Source organism: Gouania willdenowi, chromosome 7, assembly GCF_900634775.1.
Source record: "Gouania willdenowi chromosome 7, fGouWil2.1, whole genome shotgun sequence".
NCBI lineage: Eukaryota > Metazoa > Chordata > Actinopteri > Blenniiformes > Gobiesocidae > Gouania > Gouania willdenowi.
Genome location: NC_041050.1, coordinates 33,347,259 through 33,364,653, shown reverse-complemented (window position 1 = coordinate 33,364,653; position 17,395 = coordinate 33,347,259). Strand labels below are relative to the sequence as shown.

At 37.3% G+C, this 17,395-nt stretch overlaps 1 protein-coding gene across 2 annotated transcripts in view; it reads left to right on the top strand.

Annotated features, from left to right (window-relative positions):
• Positions 1 to 166: 166 nt before the first annotated feature.
• The window catches only part of pex14 (peroxisomal biogenesis factor 14), a 66,448-nt gene continuing 49,219 nt past the window's right edge, over positions 167 to 17,395 (top strand). For both annotated transcript variants that reach the window (XM_028452659.1, XM_028452658.1), the window contains exons 1-2: positions 167 to 275; positions 3,414 to 3,464. In XM_028452659.1, coding sequence (XP_028308460.1) covers positions 237 to 275; positions 3,414 to 3,464 — 90 coding nt within the window. In that variant the 5' untranslated portion in view covers positions 167 to 236. The remainder of the gene's footprint in view (positions 276 to 3,413; positions 3,465 to 17,395) is intronic.

The following is a 17,395-nucleotide window of genomic DNA, read 5'->3' as shown; positions in this document are numbered from 1 at the left end:
TGGGTTTCGGAAGATAGGCAGGTCATATGTGAAATTAGAAACATTATTTTTATTCATTTATTATTATTTTATTGTATTGTATTTTATTTTTTATTTTATTTTATATGTTTTGCCTGCACAAACCTTTTGGAGGCAGCAAGCTACAATCCAGTTGACAAATCAGCGAAGAAGAAGTAGGGGAAGCAATCGAACCCTGATCGGTCGAGCAGTTTCTTTAGCAAACAAACGATAGGAAGATGGCATCCACCGACCACCCTCCTGCTCCACAAACACAGGTTTTAATTCGCCACTCATCTCTTTTTTTCTCCCCCTCTTTCATATCCCAATTTAGCGTTACATATCTATCTTATTCACATACAGGGAAGCTTATTAAATGTCAGTAATATTTGTTTTATAATTAATGAACAGCTGCCAAAGCTTAGCATGGCTGCTAAAAAAAGATAGCATGCTAACAGGTTACAGGTTTTAAAGTTTCTTCTCACACAAACACATGGAAACACAAGGCTGTTGAAGCTCAATCCGTTTTGAAAATTGAAGCAGTTGCAGCTGTGTGTCATTGTTAAAGCTGTCGCGTCCCTCCTTCTAACTTATTATAAACTTGTCTGTGTGAGGCTAGGTGCAGTAATGGTGTTTGTGGAGGTGAAAGGTTGTCACAGTGATTCAACAACCGTGTCCTTTGAAACTCTGTTTAATGACAAACTCGGATCTCGGTAAAGACAGTTAACTTTACCCTGCCTGATGGGCTTCTTTATTTTGTCCAAAGGCAGCATTGAAAGAAACTAGCTTTGCTTCAGCTAAAGTGAGAACGGTTTGGTGATGTTTGTTCTGTAAAGCATTGATCAGTGATCATATAATTGAATGTTCTGTCCGAATGTGTTAAAGGTCAGGGCATCTAAACTACAATGAACACATCTTTTTATTTCATTTTAGCTCAGTCATAAAAATATTAAAAAAAAAAAAAAAAAAAATGGTTAGAAAAATCGTACCAATTTGATTCTATAGGGCACTGTGTCAAACTGGGGGCCAAATCCGGCCCGCAGGAGAAAGATACATTTAGAGAGGAAACATGAATCATTGTGTGAAGGAACCTCAACACTTCTGGTGCTTATGTCGCAGGATTAGTCATTTTTAATGTTGTACTGTTGGAAAAAAAAAAAACCCTCAAAATTAATTAACAGTTCCCCTAATTAAATAAAAATTTGTTATAAAATCTAGGAAATTTAAAGTGTAGATCCTATTAGGACTGTTATGTCACTTATTGCTTGGATATTGACGGTTTCTTACATATTTTGTATTTTATCTATACGTAGAAGTGCAAACTAGGGCACAAGAATGTTGAAATTACTCATTTTAATCTTAAAATCTGTGGCCCACTTGAGATCAACCTGCTCCGCATTTGGCCCCTGAACTAAAATGAATTTGACACCCCTGCTATAGGGGCATAATATTCATATAATAATGTCCGTGGCTATGGATACGTCAAACGTATGAATAGACTGCCACTCTATGCATACGCAGCACCCCTCATTGGCCAGTTTAGGTCACGTGATAGGTGCACCACGTGACTTAAAGTTCCATCAGTTTTATTTTAGCTCATATTTATTTTTAGCTACCCCGCTAACCCTTTTGTTTTAGCCCTAACCCTATCCTTAACCCTAACCCAGGAAATACCCTAAAAAGTTTATTTTTGTCGTATATGTATTTTTAAAGGTGGAATTTGCCGTGTTAAATATGTTAAAATGAAAAAATATATATGTCAAAACTTAAGTAGGATTCAAACCCACAGCAGCAGAAGGAAGAATCTTTGAGTCAGGTGCCTTAGACCATTCAGCCATCCTGAAACAGTGAAAACACAGGCACATTACGCCTATGTACAAAAGGTCCCGCTACGTTATTGGTCGTACCCATAGTCCTGGGGGTTATGGCTATGTTTAACGTATCTCTAGACACTTTCTATAATAATTTATCCCATCATTGCATCACTTACAGCCTGAGATTTTCAGCCAAGGCTGGATAGATCAATGCTTTGTTGTTCTTTCCATGAGATGTTATTTGTGGCTACCATCAGCATCTTCAATAGAATGACCGATCAGACTAGACTTTGTCTTTTCTAACATCTGTCCGGCTTTTTTGTCCAAAGCTAGAGCACCTTCCTGTTTTTAACCAGGCCTATTTACTTTAGGTTTGCAATGGTGTGTGTGCTGTGCAGCAAAACGTGCTTGCCAATATGTTACCTCAACAAAGTACGCAATGCTCATTGCTCACTGATGAATATGGATATATAGTCATGTGAATTCCCTTTAAAGCATAATGTACTTCCAGAGAAGACTGTCATCTTTTAACATCTGCCAAAACTTTTAGGGAGGCAGCTTCAGGAAAAGGGACACAAATAGAATAAAACATTAATATAAAGCTTTGGCTATGTTGCAGTTTTTGCTGATCTTGCCGCTGTTTGTATTTAAAATTGAAGTCATTAATTGTTAGCAGCAGACTGATGAAGTTTCCTATGAAATCAATAAAGGTTAATCTAAATAAAATACTGAAGTGTTAAATTTCCACTAGAAAAGCAGTTCTTGGAATATTTCTATTTTATATTTTTGTGCTTTCATTTGTTATTTTCCACTTTCTCTCTCTCAAGTACCCCCTGTAGTGCATTTGCGTACCCCTAGGGTTACACTTACCCCCATTTACGAAACGCGGGCTTATTTTATTGACAATATCGATAATGACAAATTTCACCTTCATAAGTACAAAATAGGGCTGGGCAAAAAATCGATTTAATCGTGTTATCAAATTTGTAGATAGAAACAATTTTTATTTAGCAGATTCAAGTTTAAAAATGTTTTTTTTTTAAAATGCATTTTTATTATTATTGCATTTTATAATATTATTATTATTTTGGTGCGTTTACTGACACCGAGTAATCTAGCGTTTTTGTGCTATGCATATGTTTTGTTAAAAAACATGATTAAACAAATCGATATGGACATTTTTTGGGATCGATGCGATAATCAGGCAGTGAAATATAGTGATATATCGCCAAATCGATTTTTTCTTACATCCTTACTAAATAGATAACCTGTGACTAACTGTATGCAGTACAGATCTATTGGAAAACTTTGACCGAAAGTAACTTAAAGCTAAAAGGTTGTGGACTTAAGTTTGCACTTCATTCTGAGTGTCAGTAGGATTCTGTGGGTTCTTACGGTTCATCCTGATCCAAAAACACATTTTATGTAAAATTACTTTTTATAGTAGTAAATGCGTGTGCAAAGTTTTTGTAAGAGATCAGCGCTAATGCCTCCAACCCTGATCAGGGATTAGTAAAGGTGTTAATGCCAGTGTCTTCATGTTCATTATAATCTGTCCACTAGATGGCAGTGTAACATAAGTGGTGTTTTTGCTTTTTGCAGCCCAACTCTTCACCTGGAGAGGATGCAGCAGCTGGACCCAGAGAAGCATTGGTAAGAATTCCTAACGAATACATTATTTCATTATTGAGCTGCATTCCATGTTGTTCTTTTCTTTTGCATAAGTGCAAACAATTCACAGATGGATTCATAGCCACTTTATTTTAATGGAAAAGTTAATTAAAAATACTGAAATGAATATGGTAGGGACCAGTCGAACATTCATATGTGCAACATTTTTAGTTTTTTAAAATTGATTGTAGATAATTCAGCGGTCACAGTTCATAATGTGAACTTGTTTAATCCCTTTTTTTTGCTGTCAGCAAGGTTTTACTTTTGCTCTATTTGTGTATAGAAAACACACTTAGGAAAACCTATTTTGGCTTTATGGTTCATGGTTTGACGTGCTGGTTTTCAGCCAGGGCCCTCTGTTTGCCCAAAATTCTAAACATTTTCCTTCAATCCCACTTCACATAAATACAGAAGTGCGATATGTTGAGTAAATAAATAGCGAGACTTATGAAAACCAGGAAGAAGTGCCATTTATCACAACAGAACATCAAATGTTTCCTCTGTGTTGTGTTTATAGGATGTGCTACTTGGCCCAAGTTCTGATTATAAGCAGGGATGTTGTGATCCTGCTAAGTGGGATGAAATTCATTCCAGGTAGATTCCACTGTCCTTTTATGGGCACAGAAGCTACGATGCAGGAGTGCTGTATTGTTCAGGCCACATGTCTCAATGTCATTCACTACCATTCACTCTTCATCTTCCCCCCATCATCCCTTCATGCCAAGGCTAATTTAATCCTGGGGTTATTGATTGTGTGAGCATTCTCCCAGGCTTTCTTTCAATTTACTTCAATTTCATCATCGCAGTGCGCTTGAAGAATGCCTGTTAAAAAAAAAGGGGAGGAAATTCCTGTTATGAGGGTTTTGATTCGAGACCAGTTGACAAGTCCCAGCACCACTAGCCTCACTTCCATCTCCTTTTCTCCTTTTCTTTTTAGATGAGCTGCTCTCTCCCAGTTAAGTGGATTATTACAGTAGGGATAATTCATGTCACATGGCATTATTTGGATGAGGTGAATTATTGAAATTTGTGTCTAAAAGGATTTTGTCTGGATGAGAGGGAAGGGAGTGCCGGGAGGGTTGGGAGGGCAGAAAGACAGAAAGGAAGGAAGAGACAGTAAAGAAAAAAAACATGCACACACGTATTCGGTTAACGTGTGTGTCAGACTGGGCACACAAGTCATGGTAACAGTTTGTGACTCACCTCGCCCAAATCAGCAGGCTGTGGCCCAGTGCACAGCGTGAACTCTACTCACTGATATGAGGGCACGGTTTAGGCAACCCGGGCTGGTGCCACCACAAGGAGGCCTGTTCGTTTTCAAGTGATTTTATTAGTTTATAAAGCACTATACGGCCTCGCCCCACACTACCTATCAGAGATGGTTTTAGTTTATGAACCCAGTCGGTTCATAAACTAAACATAGGGCTGAAAGATTTTGGAAAATAATCTAATTGCGATTTTCTTCCTCAATTTTGCAATTGCGATTTAATATGCGATTATTTTTTTCAAGGGCCTGTTGTCATGCATTTTTCAATGAACACAAGCAATAAATCAATCTGTTTCATAATAAACAATTTCATATTTATTTAAACTTTAAACAATTATAAAATATAGATTTTAAATGACAACAATAAAGCAAACAAATCTGTGGCTTTACCTCTTCAACATATCTAACTTCACGTTTCATGTAGCACGTAAACATGTGGACTGCACTTCTTAAACACTCTCTGAACTTAACAGGACAGTACAAGAACAAAAAAAATAATGCAGCCTTTGTGATTAGAAAATCGGATTTTATGATATTTCGATGATATCACAAATGCAATTATTCGTTTAGCACTAGTCGGGACCCCATGTGGGGTCGCCTGAAATATCTAGTAATTGGCAAAAAAAAAAAAAAAAAAAACGTAGTTAAAAAAATGTATTCAAATTATACTTTTACAGTTTTTGAATGTTATTAATTTTTTTCCAAATACACATCACACAATAAATAGCAAATAACTCGATCTTAAACTTTCTCCTTTATAAATTTAGTTCAAATAAAATTCAGTATAAAAATATCTGAGGCAGCTACTCTGTATTTGTAACACACTTTAATACATTTGTGACATCAAAATGGGGTCACAACCCGACAAAGGTTGGGAACCTTTGACTTAGCCTATCTTTTGGTGCCAGATTTACATGTTCTCCCTGTTATGCTTATTGGTGTTTTAGAATGAACATTAAGGAATTCTTTCATGTGTTTTCTTGTGGTTGTCACTCTGTGTTAGCCCGTTGATGGACTCTGCCATCAGGTCTGAGTGATATGGGTTAGACTCCAGCACTCCCACGACCTGCACATTAGAAGTGATGAATGGATTTGAGTACACAAATCTATTTTTACACCAGAAAACAGACATTTTACATTTACTTTCCATTTTAAATGTATTACACATTCCACAAATAGACATTTTGCCACATTGTTTTTAATGATTATTATCCCTACAACATCTAACTTGTGTAGTTATTGGTTAGTTGTAGTTTTTAATTATGTTATTGCAGCAATCTGATCAGTTTGTAACCCATGACCACTACCTCACCATGTCTTACCATTTTCTCTGTGTTCTAGAGTAAAAGTTACCCATGCATAGGTGGTAGCTTGTTCTTTGCTCCACACAAAGTGGACTGGGTTTATGTTGCCTGTTCAGGTTTAGGGATTTTAGTACAGCAGAGGGAGGGGAAAAGGAATTGTAAGAAGAACATTCCTTGTTGTGCAGTGACTTCAAAAGCTCTCCTTCCCCAGGATATCAAGCGACTGTGATGAAAAATTTAGCAAGCATTAAACAAGCTGCTTTGAAGTGATCTGTTTTGGCTCGGCAATCGTCTAATTTCTGTCGCCCCTCTGCTGCTGCTGTCTTTTCTTGGAGAGTGTGGATGCAGAAACTAAGCGTGCGCTCGATGCAGAGGTTGGGTAGGCCCTGGTTGGTTGGTTGGCTGGTTGGTTGGTTGGTAAAGAGCATGGGCTAGTGCTGCTTTCTCCCGTCATTCTCTGACTGCTCCTCTCCTTATTTCACCTCTGCTGTTCTGAAGGCAGACAGATGTTTGCTCATACGTTAGATCAGTAACAGGATTCTTTTACTTCTTCTCTCTGCCTAGACGTGGATGTAACACAACGTGATCATATCAAGTCGTCAAAGGTCATCCATGTGTCACTCATTGAACTTGACTAATTTCTAATGTCCTTTAGCCCTCTAACCTGTGTACATACTTGGCCTGGGCAATATATCCAGATCGAAGACGTATTGAGTTATCTATTTTGGCGATATCGAAAATTACAATATCAGCATGAAAAGCTCAGTTAGATGCATTGTGGAGGGCGTCCTAACCCAGACCTTCCCTAAAACACGTCACACTACAGTACTCACTCACACGTGCTGTCCCACAGAGGAGAAAAAGCCAAAAGTGGCGCATATTGTGCAGATGTTTGTTAATAAATGTACCTGTGTGACATTTTTCATCAGCAAATTTAACCCAGAATTCTCTTTTTGGTAAGACTTTATTGAGTTAAAATGATTGAGATTTATATCGTATATCGCCGTTTTGAGAAAAAAAAAAACGAGATTAGAATTTTGTCCCTATCGCCCAGCCCTAGTACATACATACATACATATAGAATAACTGACCCACTTGTTTGTTTAATATGAGCCTTTTAAACTGGTCATGATTGCACCTTTTACCTCAATAAAGGAAGTTATTATTCATTTGTATTTCACATTTTGACTAATTTCACCCTAACCATTTTAAAAACCATTATTTCAGTTTTTTAAGAACCTCAGGTTTCAGCACACTCAAAATTAATTATAAGGGCAGAATATGAGATGGGAGACTGTAATGAGTCTTCTTCTCTGGATTCCATTCTGTCAAGAAACTGGGCTACCATTTAGTTAGACGAGGGAACCTTCTCTGAGATTTTCCTTTTTTCCTCTTTGCTCATTACTTTAATTGTAATTGTAATCCTTTATTGGCGCTGTCTGCAGTAAAGGAGAATTATGGTCCAAGTGGGGGCGCGAGCCATAGAGATATTTCATGATTATTGGAGAAGACGGTCACTAGGTGGCAGCCACTAGTTCAGCCTCACTGTAATTACTGAGTGGGAAGTGATGGCGAGGAAAGTCATTGTGTGTGCGGGTGCGTGTGTGAGTGCGCGTCAGAGAGACTGATTAGAGAGTTATGAAATTTCAACAAACTCCTTGAAAGAGAAAACTTGAATCTAACCACCTGCTGCCAACACACAGCCAATACATGCGTTTCTCCTCAAAAACACCACGTTTGAAAGAAGGTTCTACACTGAGTTTGACAAATCCACCAAAAATTGTAATTCAAGAAATTGGAAGTAATATGAAGCCTGACATATTACGCAGAATAACTCCAAAAACACACAAAACAACAGCAAAATGCACAGAATGTCAACAAAAATACATGAAGCAACAACAAAAACACATATAAAAATTTAAAAATACGCAAAGAGACTTGTAATACACACAAAAGGACATCAGACACACAAAACAACACATATACAAAATGACATCCAAGAGCACATGCTAACAATTACACAAGTGTACTGGAATTTTTTTTTTTTTAAAAAGGAACAGATTGACAATAAACAAAATGCAAACATAACACACAAGAATTGACAGAAACACATAGATCATAAAATTCACAAAATGCCAGCAGAAATTACAAATTTGACAGATAAATACATAAAATGACTCCAAAAATACAAAAAATGACTAAAAACTAAAAAAAAAAAAAAAAAACTGCACAAAAAGACAGAAAACCCTTTGTTCTTGTTAATGCTCAGATTGGTCGTTGTTCATGAATCACATTTTTGTGACCCTGCTGTGATAACAGTTGCTCATCCCTGCCTTAGAGCATCCTTTTCGGCCCACTTGAGACAAATGACAGAGAAACATGAATTATTGTGTAAATTACAAAATAATCCAGTTGTAAATATCTCAAATACTACAATATTTTTAGGGGCTTTTTTTGTATATAACACATGAAATGCAGTCATTTTTTGTTGCAAATTGTGGAAATAACTCTTTTTTTTACAAATCTGCAAATTTCTCTCCAACAATTCCACAAGATTACACACAAATTGGTTACAAAATAAATACTTTTTGAAGTGACGATCTGGCAGGGACTGATATTAAAAATTCGGGCACAATGATGTTAAAATTGCTCATTTTCCCGCCTAAAATCTGCAGCCCACTGAGCTCAAACTGTTCCATATTTGGCCCCTGAACTAAAATGAGTTTGACACCCCTGAGCTGTGTTTGTTTCAGTGATCTTCATCGTGCTGTCTCTGTCTTTAAAAATAAATAAAAAAAGCTCTGATGCTCATGTCTCTGTTTCACAGCATTTGCTTTGCATCTTGCCCTGTTTGTTTCAGTGTTTAATGACACAGGACGGGCCCTTCATTTTTATTGTTGCAGTGTTGCACTTTTCCCCCTCCTCGCTCCAACCCAGCAGCCGGCCTCCTTGGAGGACTCTGTGTGAATTCTCACTGTCATGTCCAAGGACAAGCAGCGCAGGGTCAGCTAATTGCTTTTATGATTATGATTTCACGTCAGATTTATTGTGCATGCCCAGAGCACATCTTCCAGGTCCTGCCGACGTTGCTTGCTGGGTTGGGTTGGGGGGGTGGGGGGGGGGGGGGGGGTGTTGAGTTTACAGCTTCTGGCTGTGACTTCTTGTTTAAGCACAGGTCACAGTTTTTGACTCATTAGGTTTGAATGCAGAAGGGGAATTGGTTTTTCCTGTTAGCCTCAGTATTTAGGTCAGCATTTCTCATTTTTGGCCACAAAATAGTTTTTATTTTTTTACACTTTTTTTATGTGCTAGTGTTTGGACGTCATGAGTTTTAACACAGGAAAAAATATGGGTTTTCCCCCTGTTTGAACTTTTATTAGTGTATAAATCTCTCAGCATGATTTATCTTTGCCGATGAAGTCATTGGACTTATCCTCCCTTTGAAATAGGGTTGCACGATTTTGTCAAATGATAGTCACGATTGTTTTCATCAATATTGCAATCACGATTATAATAACATTAGTTATCATGTTAGGAAAAAAAATCCGTTTTATTACACTACTTTTTAACAAACGTGTACAGTTTACAGTGCAAAATGAAGCTTTAAATAAGAATTATACAAAAAAATAAAAAATAAAATTAACGGCTAACTGAATAAATACATTAGTATAGAGTATTTTTAAGACAATCTGGTTAATTTAATCATGGCAACCAAAATCGTAATCACGATTACAAATCTTTCAAAAGCAAAGAGCACAGAGTTCAACCCATTTTAATATTTGTTTTTCAGTTTATTTTGTCTCCCTTGGCTGCAGTGATCTGCATGATTGACATAGAGTCCTTATTTTTTATTTTTGTATTTTAATGAAAGTACAGAGAGCTCTTTCACCTACTTCTTTTTTAGTGTTTGGTATCCTAAGCCATGGATCTTGATTTGTTAGCGTTTCAACCTGGCTATGACCTTCCTGACTAGTCCACGGTGTGGCGAGTGATGGATGCAGCATGGGAATATGGTTTGGGTTGGCGTCCAACGTTCAAAACCCTTTTTTTAATCCAATTTTATGTAAAGTTAATGTTGTAGACAACAGTGCCGTCTGTGATTAAGCTGAAGTCAATAAACTTTAATTAATACTAAGCTGTATTTGTCACATTTTTGTCTTGGCAAGCATATGAATGTAAGATAGTTGTAATTTATTATTCCCTCACAATTTAGTGAACTGTCACAATATGTTTACTTTAGAAATGATAGAAATACGACACCAGTTTAATTACAGTGCAGTCATTTTTGCCTCGATATACTTGGGAAAGTGGTCTCATCGAGCCAAGCTTCCTTTATACTCGCAATACTGCTTTGTAATTACTTTGTCTTGATTTATGGTCTTTTCTTTGTGTTTATGGTTGTAAACGGCTGGAGTGAGTAACTTGGTCTGAGAGTGGCTCGTCTTCTGGCTCTGAGGCAGGAAATCTCCCGTTGAATCTCAGACGTCGCCGCTGTCAAGACTGCTCACATCGCTCTCTGCTTCCAATGTCACTTTCAAGGCGTAATTACACAAGTTGTGTTGATTAGTATGAGAAGCAATTACGGTGGCTTTCCGCCGCAAATGGAGACTGCGATGGCTCTTGATTGACAGGAAGCATCCTGGCTCTAATACCTAAATGACTATGGTAATTCAGGTACTGAGACCCTTTGATTTGTCAGCATCTTTCTCATTTTTGTGATGTCCTTTGATTTAAATGAACACGCCTTTGATTGATGTCAGTCTTTGCCATTTCCTCAGACCAGTTCACGTATGGAAAATAGAAGGAAGATGGTGTAAACTGTTGTAAACAGTTTTGCTGCAGATGCTGATTAAATCCAGTGTTAAAAGATAATAATAATAAAAAAAAAGAGAGCGATGTGCATTTAACACACAAATCAAAATCAAATAGCTTTTAAGCGTAGTGTGCATCCACAAGTGCAGAATTCAGGGGAAAAATATCTGGTAATGGACACTTTGGGGAACCATTTTTTTTCTCTTTTTATCTGGCTTCACAGCAAGTTATTAGCAGTTAATTTGTCGGCAAGCTCCCCTACAGCGCTAGATATTTGTTCAAATGCTGGGATCCCCTCAGTGCATTTGTAACTACACTTCTGAAAATGCTGCCCTGTCTAATTATGTAATATAATACTGCCTTTTAGGCAAGTTTCTTTTAATTGAATCTTATTAGTGCCAGCTAAGGCTAAGCTGTTGTTGCACTATCTATTCTCTAATAAAGCTGTAGCAGTGTTGTATCAAAGGTTTTACTCTCAGACCTTTTTCAGGCATTTGAAAAAGAGCCAAAGCTTTACGCGGAAATGTGATTGGCCCAACCTTTCCTCTCGTATTTCTTCCTTTGTTAACCACTGTTGGCCTAATCAAGTAATTTCCTGTTTGTCTTAGTAACCCCCCCTATAGAGTCATACATGCATACATATAATAAAATAATTTGCTCTCACACTCCCTAGCCAGGCTGTAATTTATATGGATTGAATGAGTGCTGCATTGTGGAAAAGCACGAGTGGACCAAACGCTCGTTTGTCACCTCTAATAAATGTTGGAATGTAAATTATGAACTTATGCTTCAGATGTAAATGCACTTTATTTCAGTCCTTTAATGTAAACAGCCCACTCCAATACATTAAGGGGTAGGGGCTGGGGGTAGTCTAGGGCAGGGGGGTTGAATTTGAAATTTTGACTCTTTTCACAATCAATAATAAACACAAAAGGGCCTTGATGGAGAACGTTATCGCATATCTGAAGTCTCCTTCATAAATTATGGCATGAAAGCAGGCTTGTACACCAAAAAAGTAAATACATTAATGTTATTAATAATGTAGTGACTAATAGTTCTATCAAGGCTGTAATAGCAGTTTAATGGAATATGACAGCAAGAATGTATTACAGTTCTTACAGTTAGACGGGACCTCACATGACATTTATCAGAAAATTCTCTCACAATTTTTTTTGATTATTTTGTTAAGTTAATTGCTTCTTTTCCCCCCAAACGTCCTCTGGAGGGGAGGGGCAGAGACTGGTAATGGATATTAATTAATATGTGTCAGTTTTCTAGAGTTTGATTAAAAATAATGAAAGAAAATGCTAATGGGATTTCAGCGTTTCTCTGTGTGTGGCACCCTGAGATTGTGGCTTTATCAGAAACAATCGGAATCTTTGGGAGAAGACAGCAGGCTGAGATACAAGGGAATTAGCACGGTATCTTGAAACAACCAAAAAAAAAAAAAAAACACACACCAAAGCGTTGCGAATTGAACTCTAATTAGCCCTACTTTAGAAGTGTGTTTTTGGTCGACTTTCTGCATGTTTCAAAAGAAAATGTGAGCATTGCAGCATTGACTTGACAATCTGATGCTCTGGATACTGTGTTGGATTTATAAAACCTTTCAAAGTTAAACAGCTGGGATTTCGTTGGGTATTTACAAAAATTGCCATGGGGGTACAAAAAAAATAAATAAAAGAAAGCTTGACAACATTGGAAACTAGAACATACAGTAAATAGACCAGCGGTCAGGAGCCTGCATAGATTGCCACAAATTACACCTTGGCCTGCGTAGGACGATTCTCTTGTGGTGACAGAAAAACAATCTCATCAAAAAAAGTGCTAATATGGCGAGTGCTGCATTGCTTTGCGCTAGCCAAACATGCTTGATGCCCTTTGCCTCCACGTACTTAAAAGTGTATTTTCAGCTTTGACAAACATGAAAATACAGAACAAGTCTTTGAATGGAGAACAATTTAAGACGAAGTCTCTCTTAAATTCAGCCAAACATTAAGTTATGTGCATCTTCTCAACCAAGGGTGACCAGACTTCCCGATTTACCTGGGACAGTCCCGGTTTTTAGAGTTACGTCCCCCAAACCATTGAGTTGTCTCGGTTTTTCACAAGCTCATTCCCGTTTGTCCCATTTATTAAGGAATGGACGTCTTTTGCCGCTGACAGAAAAGACTCTGAAAGCAAATTTCGCTCAAAAAATGTGAACTCTGGACTGTGAGCTGTCAATCACAACAGTTGCCATAGTAGCGCTTGCAATATAAACCAATTAAAAAGCTCAAAAGTCTTTCACACGTTTGGTGATTGGTCGATTGCATGGACATTATTACTTGTTTGCTTCCTCTAATGCTTTCTCCTTCAATATGCCAAAAAGAGAAACAAGTTTTTTTTGATTATTTAAAACTATTTTATGTTAACTTAAAATATTGCTTTTTTTTTTTTTTACTGATGGCCACTTTAAATTTGGTTCAGCCATTGCAATAATAAATTTCATCAGAAAGGAAGAGATAAGAAATCAGAATCAGAAATACTTCATTTATCCCAGTGAGAAATTGCTTAAATATAATTTATGTGATCTTTTTTCATTACAAAATAAAAGCATATGCAAATATGCTTTATGCCTTTATTTTATTATCTTTTGATAATTTGTCGTCGTCTTTGGTTAAATTACTGTCCCGGTTTTGAGTTTTAAAAATCTGGTCATCCCATCTCAGCCTCACCCTTCTCATTAGTTATAGCTAGTTTTATTTCACAGTTTGATGAATATAATGTATGTATGTAAATATTACAGGTATATGTTTAATCAACAAAGGATTAATAGTTAATGTCTGAAGGGGTACAGGAGTTGGGACAGTAAAAAGTTTGGGAACCACTGGTCTATGACTATTCATAAGATTTCACAACAATTCCCGAAGTTTGGTTTTTACATGATATACTATTAAGAACACACACGTCAGTTTTCACAGGAAGTTGTACAGCTGGACACAGAGTGCAATATAGTCACTTAGAATTTGAATAAGTTAAACAATGGCGTCTGTGATCAAACACCTTGTTGTTGATTTACGTTGCTCTCAAGCTTGTACACGGGAGCTGCAGACTTGTTGTTCCTACAGTAATTCACAGGTAGATTGCGCTTGTTTTTCTTTGCAGCTCTCCTGGCTGCAGTGCTTTGCTTTCTCCTTGATTAAAACAGTGAATGGATTGATGAACAGTATAACTCTGTGATCAACTTTAAAAGAAGTGTGAGAAGGAGATCAGTAGTGAGAGGACGTGAAAGCCTCCATGTCCTCTGATACTTGTTTACTGTAGACTTTTGATTTTGATGGACATTTCAATAATTGACAATCATGTGGATAGTCCGCAAGGATTGTCATCACGATGTCTACTTGTCCCCCAGCCATGACTCATGATCAGACTCCTGACAGTCCCACCAAAGTTGTTTTTCTGTCATTTCTAGTCCAGGGTTCTCACCACAAATTTTTCACAGCAAAGGGGGATTGTTTGGAGCATGAGCGAGCGTGGAAAAATTTTAAATTTATAACTCTCTGAGGGCCAAATTTAGTGAAGTAAAGCTAAAGTTGGGTTGTTTTTTGTTCCAACCTTACTTGTTTAATAGGTGAAGGGTCATGATAAATGTAGTTAGAGTTACTCGCGCTTGATATAGGTCCTCCACTAATAAATACTCACACACACTGTAGAGACAAGAAATAACATTTGATTCAAAAGACTGATTCCAAGATGTGCTTTTCAAATTTAAATGAGGTACTGTATTATGTGCAACTTGCAGTAATATTGGAACAAACACACACAGGCACACACACGCGGAGGACGCGCTCGCACACACACACTCACACACACACAGGCACGGAGCAAGCACACGGTAGAGCTTTAATCGGGCCGAAAAAGTAAACCCGGCTTAAAGCCTGAGAGAACACGGCCCGAACCTGTCCGACCCGAGCGAAGCCGATGTCTCTTTAAACCCGAACACGTTTCAACCAGACGGTATTCACATCCGTGCGCACGCATGTAGAATGATCAGTTGTGAGTTAGAAACATGATGAGCAGCTTCATGTGACGCTACATGCTACGTCTGTTTGTAGTACACTGTTTATATTGGACGTTATTTATGGTTACCAAGTGGAGGATGCACACAGGCAACATCGGGGGCAGCTAAGTAGCGGCAGGGGTCGTCGGGGTCCTCAGGTAAAGACAAAACATCCGAGCAAATCGCCTGTATTAAATAAATGGCACAGCTTAGGGTGTTGAAAAAAAATCGATTCGGCGATGTATCGCGATATTATGTCGCGCAATTCTCTGATCGATTCTAAATGCATCCATATCGATTTTTTTTTTTAATTTAAAAAAATAATAATTATTGGTTGTTCTAGGCCTATACCTCAGTTAAGTTGCACTAAAGTAAAGTTGGTTTAAAAGCCACAGGGAGATTATTTTTTTTATTTTAAGTTGTTGGCACATGGCATGTTAAAACCAATGTTTTGAGTGTAAAATATGCCAACAAAATATATTTCATACATAATGTTCTCATGAAGGTGTACACATTTACAGATTAGTTGTTTCTTAAGTCACATATAAAAAAAAATCGCAATAATCGCCTTATACTTTAATATCGGGATATATCGTATCGTGACCTATGTATCGGGATATGAATCGTATCGCCAGATGCCAGGCAATACACACCCCTAGTGCGGCTGATGTATGTGTTTCTCGGTGTCCAGGTGTGCAACAATTATTATGATGGTACAATTAAAAAAGGAAAAAACAACAGAAGATCCCCCTTAAGTTGCTAAAAAAAAAAGGAGCGTAGGGGGCACAATCACTCTGTAGGGGAGCAAAATTACAATGTCGGGGGCCCCTGCGCTCAACAGTGCTGGCGAGAACTCTGTAGTCCCTACCATTGCTTAACTTGACTCCTCTTGGTCACTTTTCCCATGTGCAATGCTACATCATGAGTTGCAAAGCATGCAGGGAGAGCGATTTCAGGTATCATGGGAATGAGAAAAGGAGGGATTAAAGTAGCTTTGTCAAACAGCCTGTACTTTAGAAATGCAGAGTGACATTGTCATGTGTTTTCCGTGTCAAGGTTGACCGAAAATGTCAGAACAGGTGTGCATCTGCGGCTGAGGAGCTTGCCAGCTCAGCCCTTTTTACTCCAACATGTCAACCTGTGTGACATTACTGTGGATCAGCTGTCTCCTCTTCACCATTTTTATTATTTTTTGTATGCAGGAGCCTTCTAAAAACATGTATTTTCCACTGTCAATCAGTACTGAGTAGAAACAAAAAGATGTCTTTAAACTTTTACAGTTTGACTTGTGAAGGTTACAGAGGCCTGCATAAAGGGCAGGTTCTTCTCCGAAGTACATTTATAAAGAAATGTAAAATGTCAAAAGAATCTGCAGCATGTTCTAATGCCACAGCAGTCAGCGATAGGAATGTGGTTCAAAAATGTTATTGTTTCTGTTACCAGTAATCATAAAAAAAAATCTCACAAATTCTGCTGACGAGTATCGTGTTATGAAAATCAATATTTAGAAGAAAACTGCATATTATTGCTGCTGGGTTTATTGTTCCCACCAATCATTTAATACTACTTTCTATTTTTTTCTGTCTTTAAAACATTGCCAAGTCATATAAAAGACAACATTGTTAAAACAAAAAAAACCTGGGAGGGAAAATGAAATGACAGTGCGTGACATGAGGTCGTTCAATTCAGTTGGTATGAAGCAAGCGTGTTGATTAAGGTTTGGTATAGTAATGCTGCCGAACCTGATAAATGTGTCTCAATCTTTGTGAAGAGGCAGATTATGTTTAGGTGGGGCATCTACAAACCAAATGTTATGCATGCTTTTGTGACTTTATGACAATTTATAACCGACAAAATTTTCCAAGTGCGTCACCCAGAGATTTTTCAGAAACCTAAAATTAGACTAGAATCCGAGAAACTGTCGTGTTTGTTTTCTCTTAATTACGAGAAGGAAAAACAAATGCAGTTACATATTTCAGTTACAATTACCTCTTCAATTACCCACGTTCAATTACAATTCAATTACGATTACAGTGACCAGCATTTTTTCCAATTACAATTAAATTACAATTATTTTTTATCCTCAAAAGTCAGTTACAAGTATGTTCTCTATTACTAAAGTTCAATTACAATTAATCACAATTACTGAGCCTGAAATAAATAACCTAATAAAAGTTAGCCTTCCTCTTGTGTTAGCTTTCTGTTAGCATCTCTTATGATAATGGGTCCAAAATCAGCTGTAAAATACACTAAAAACAAATGTATGTCATCTAATTTCTTTCCTATGGATTGGTTTTCTTATTAGGCTTCCTAAACAATGAAAATATAGACTTGAATATGAGTCTTTTTTGTGTCTCAATTTAATTTTTTTTAAATGGTAAAATGTGGGAAAGCATTATATGAATGAAGCATATTTTAATACTTTAACTACATATGTGTAGAACTGTACATAGAACTCTAACATGGTTCCCCAGTTTTGCCTAAAATA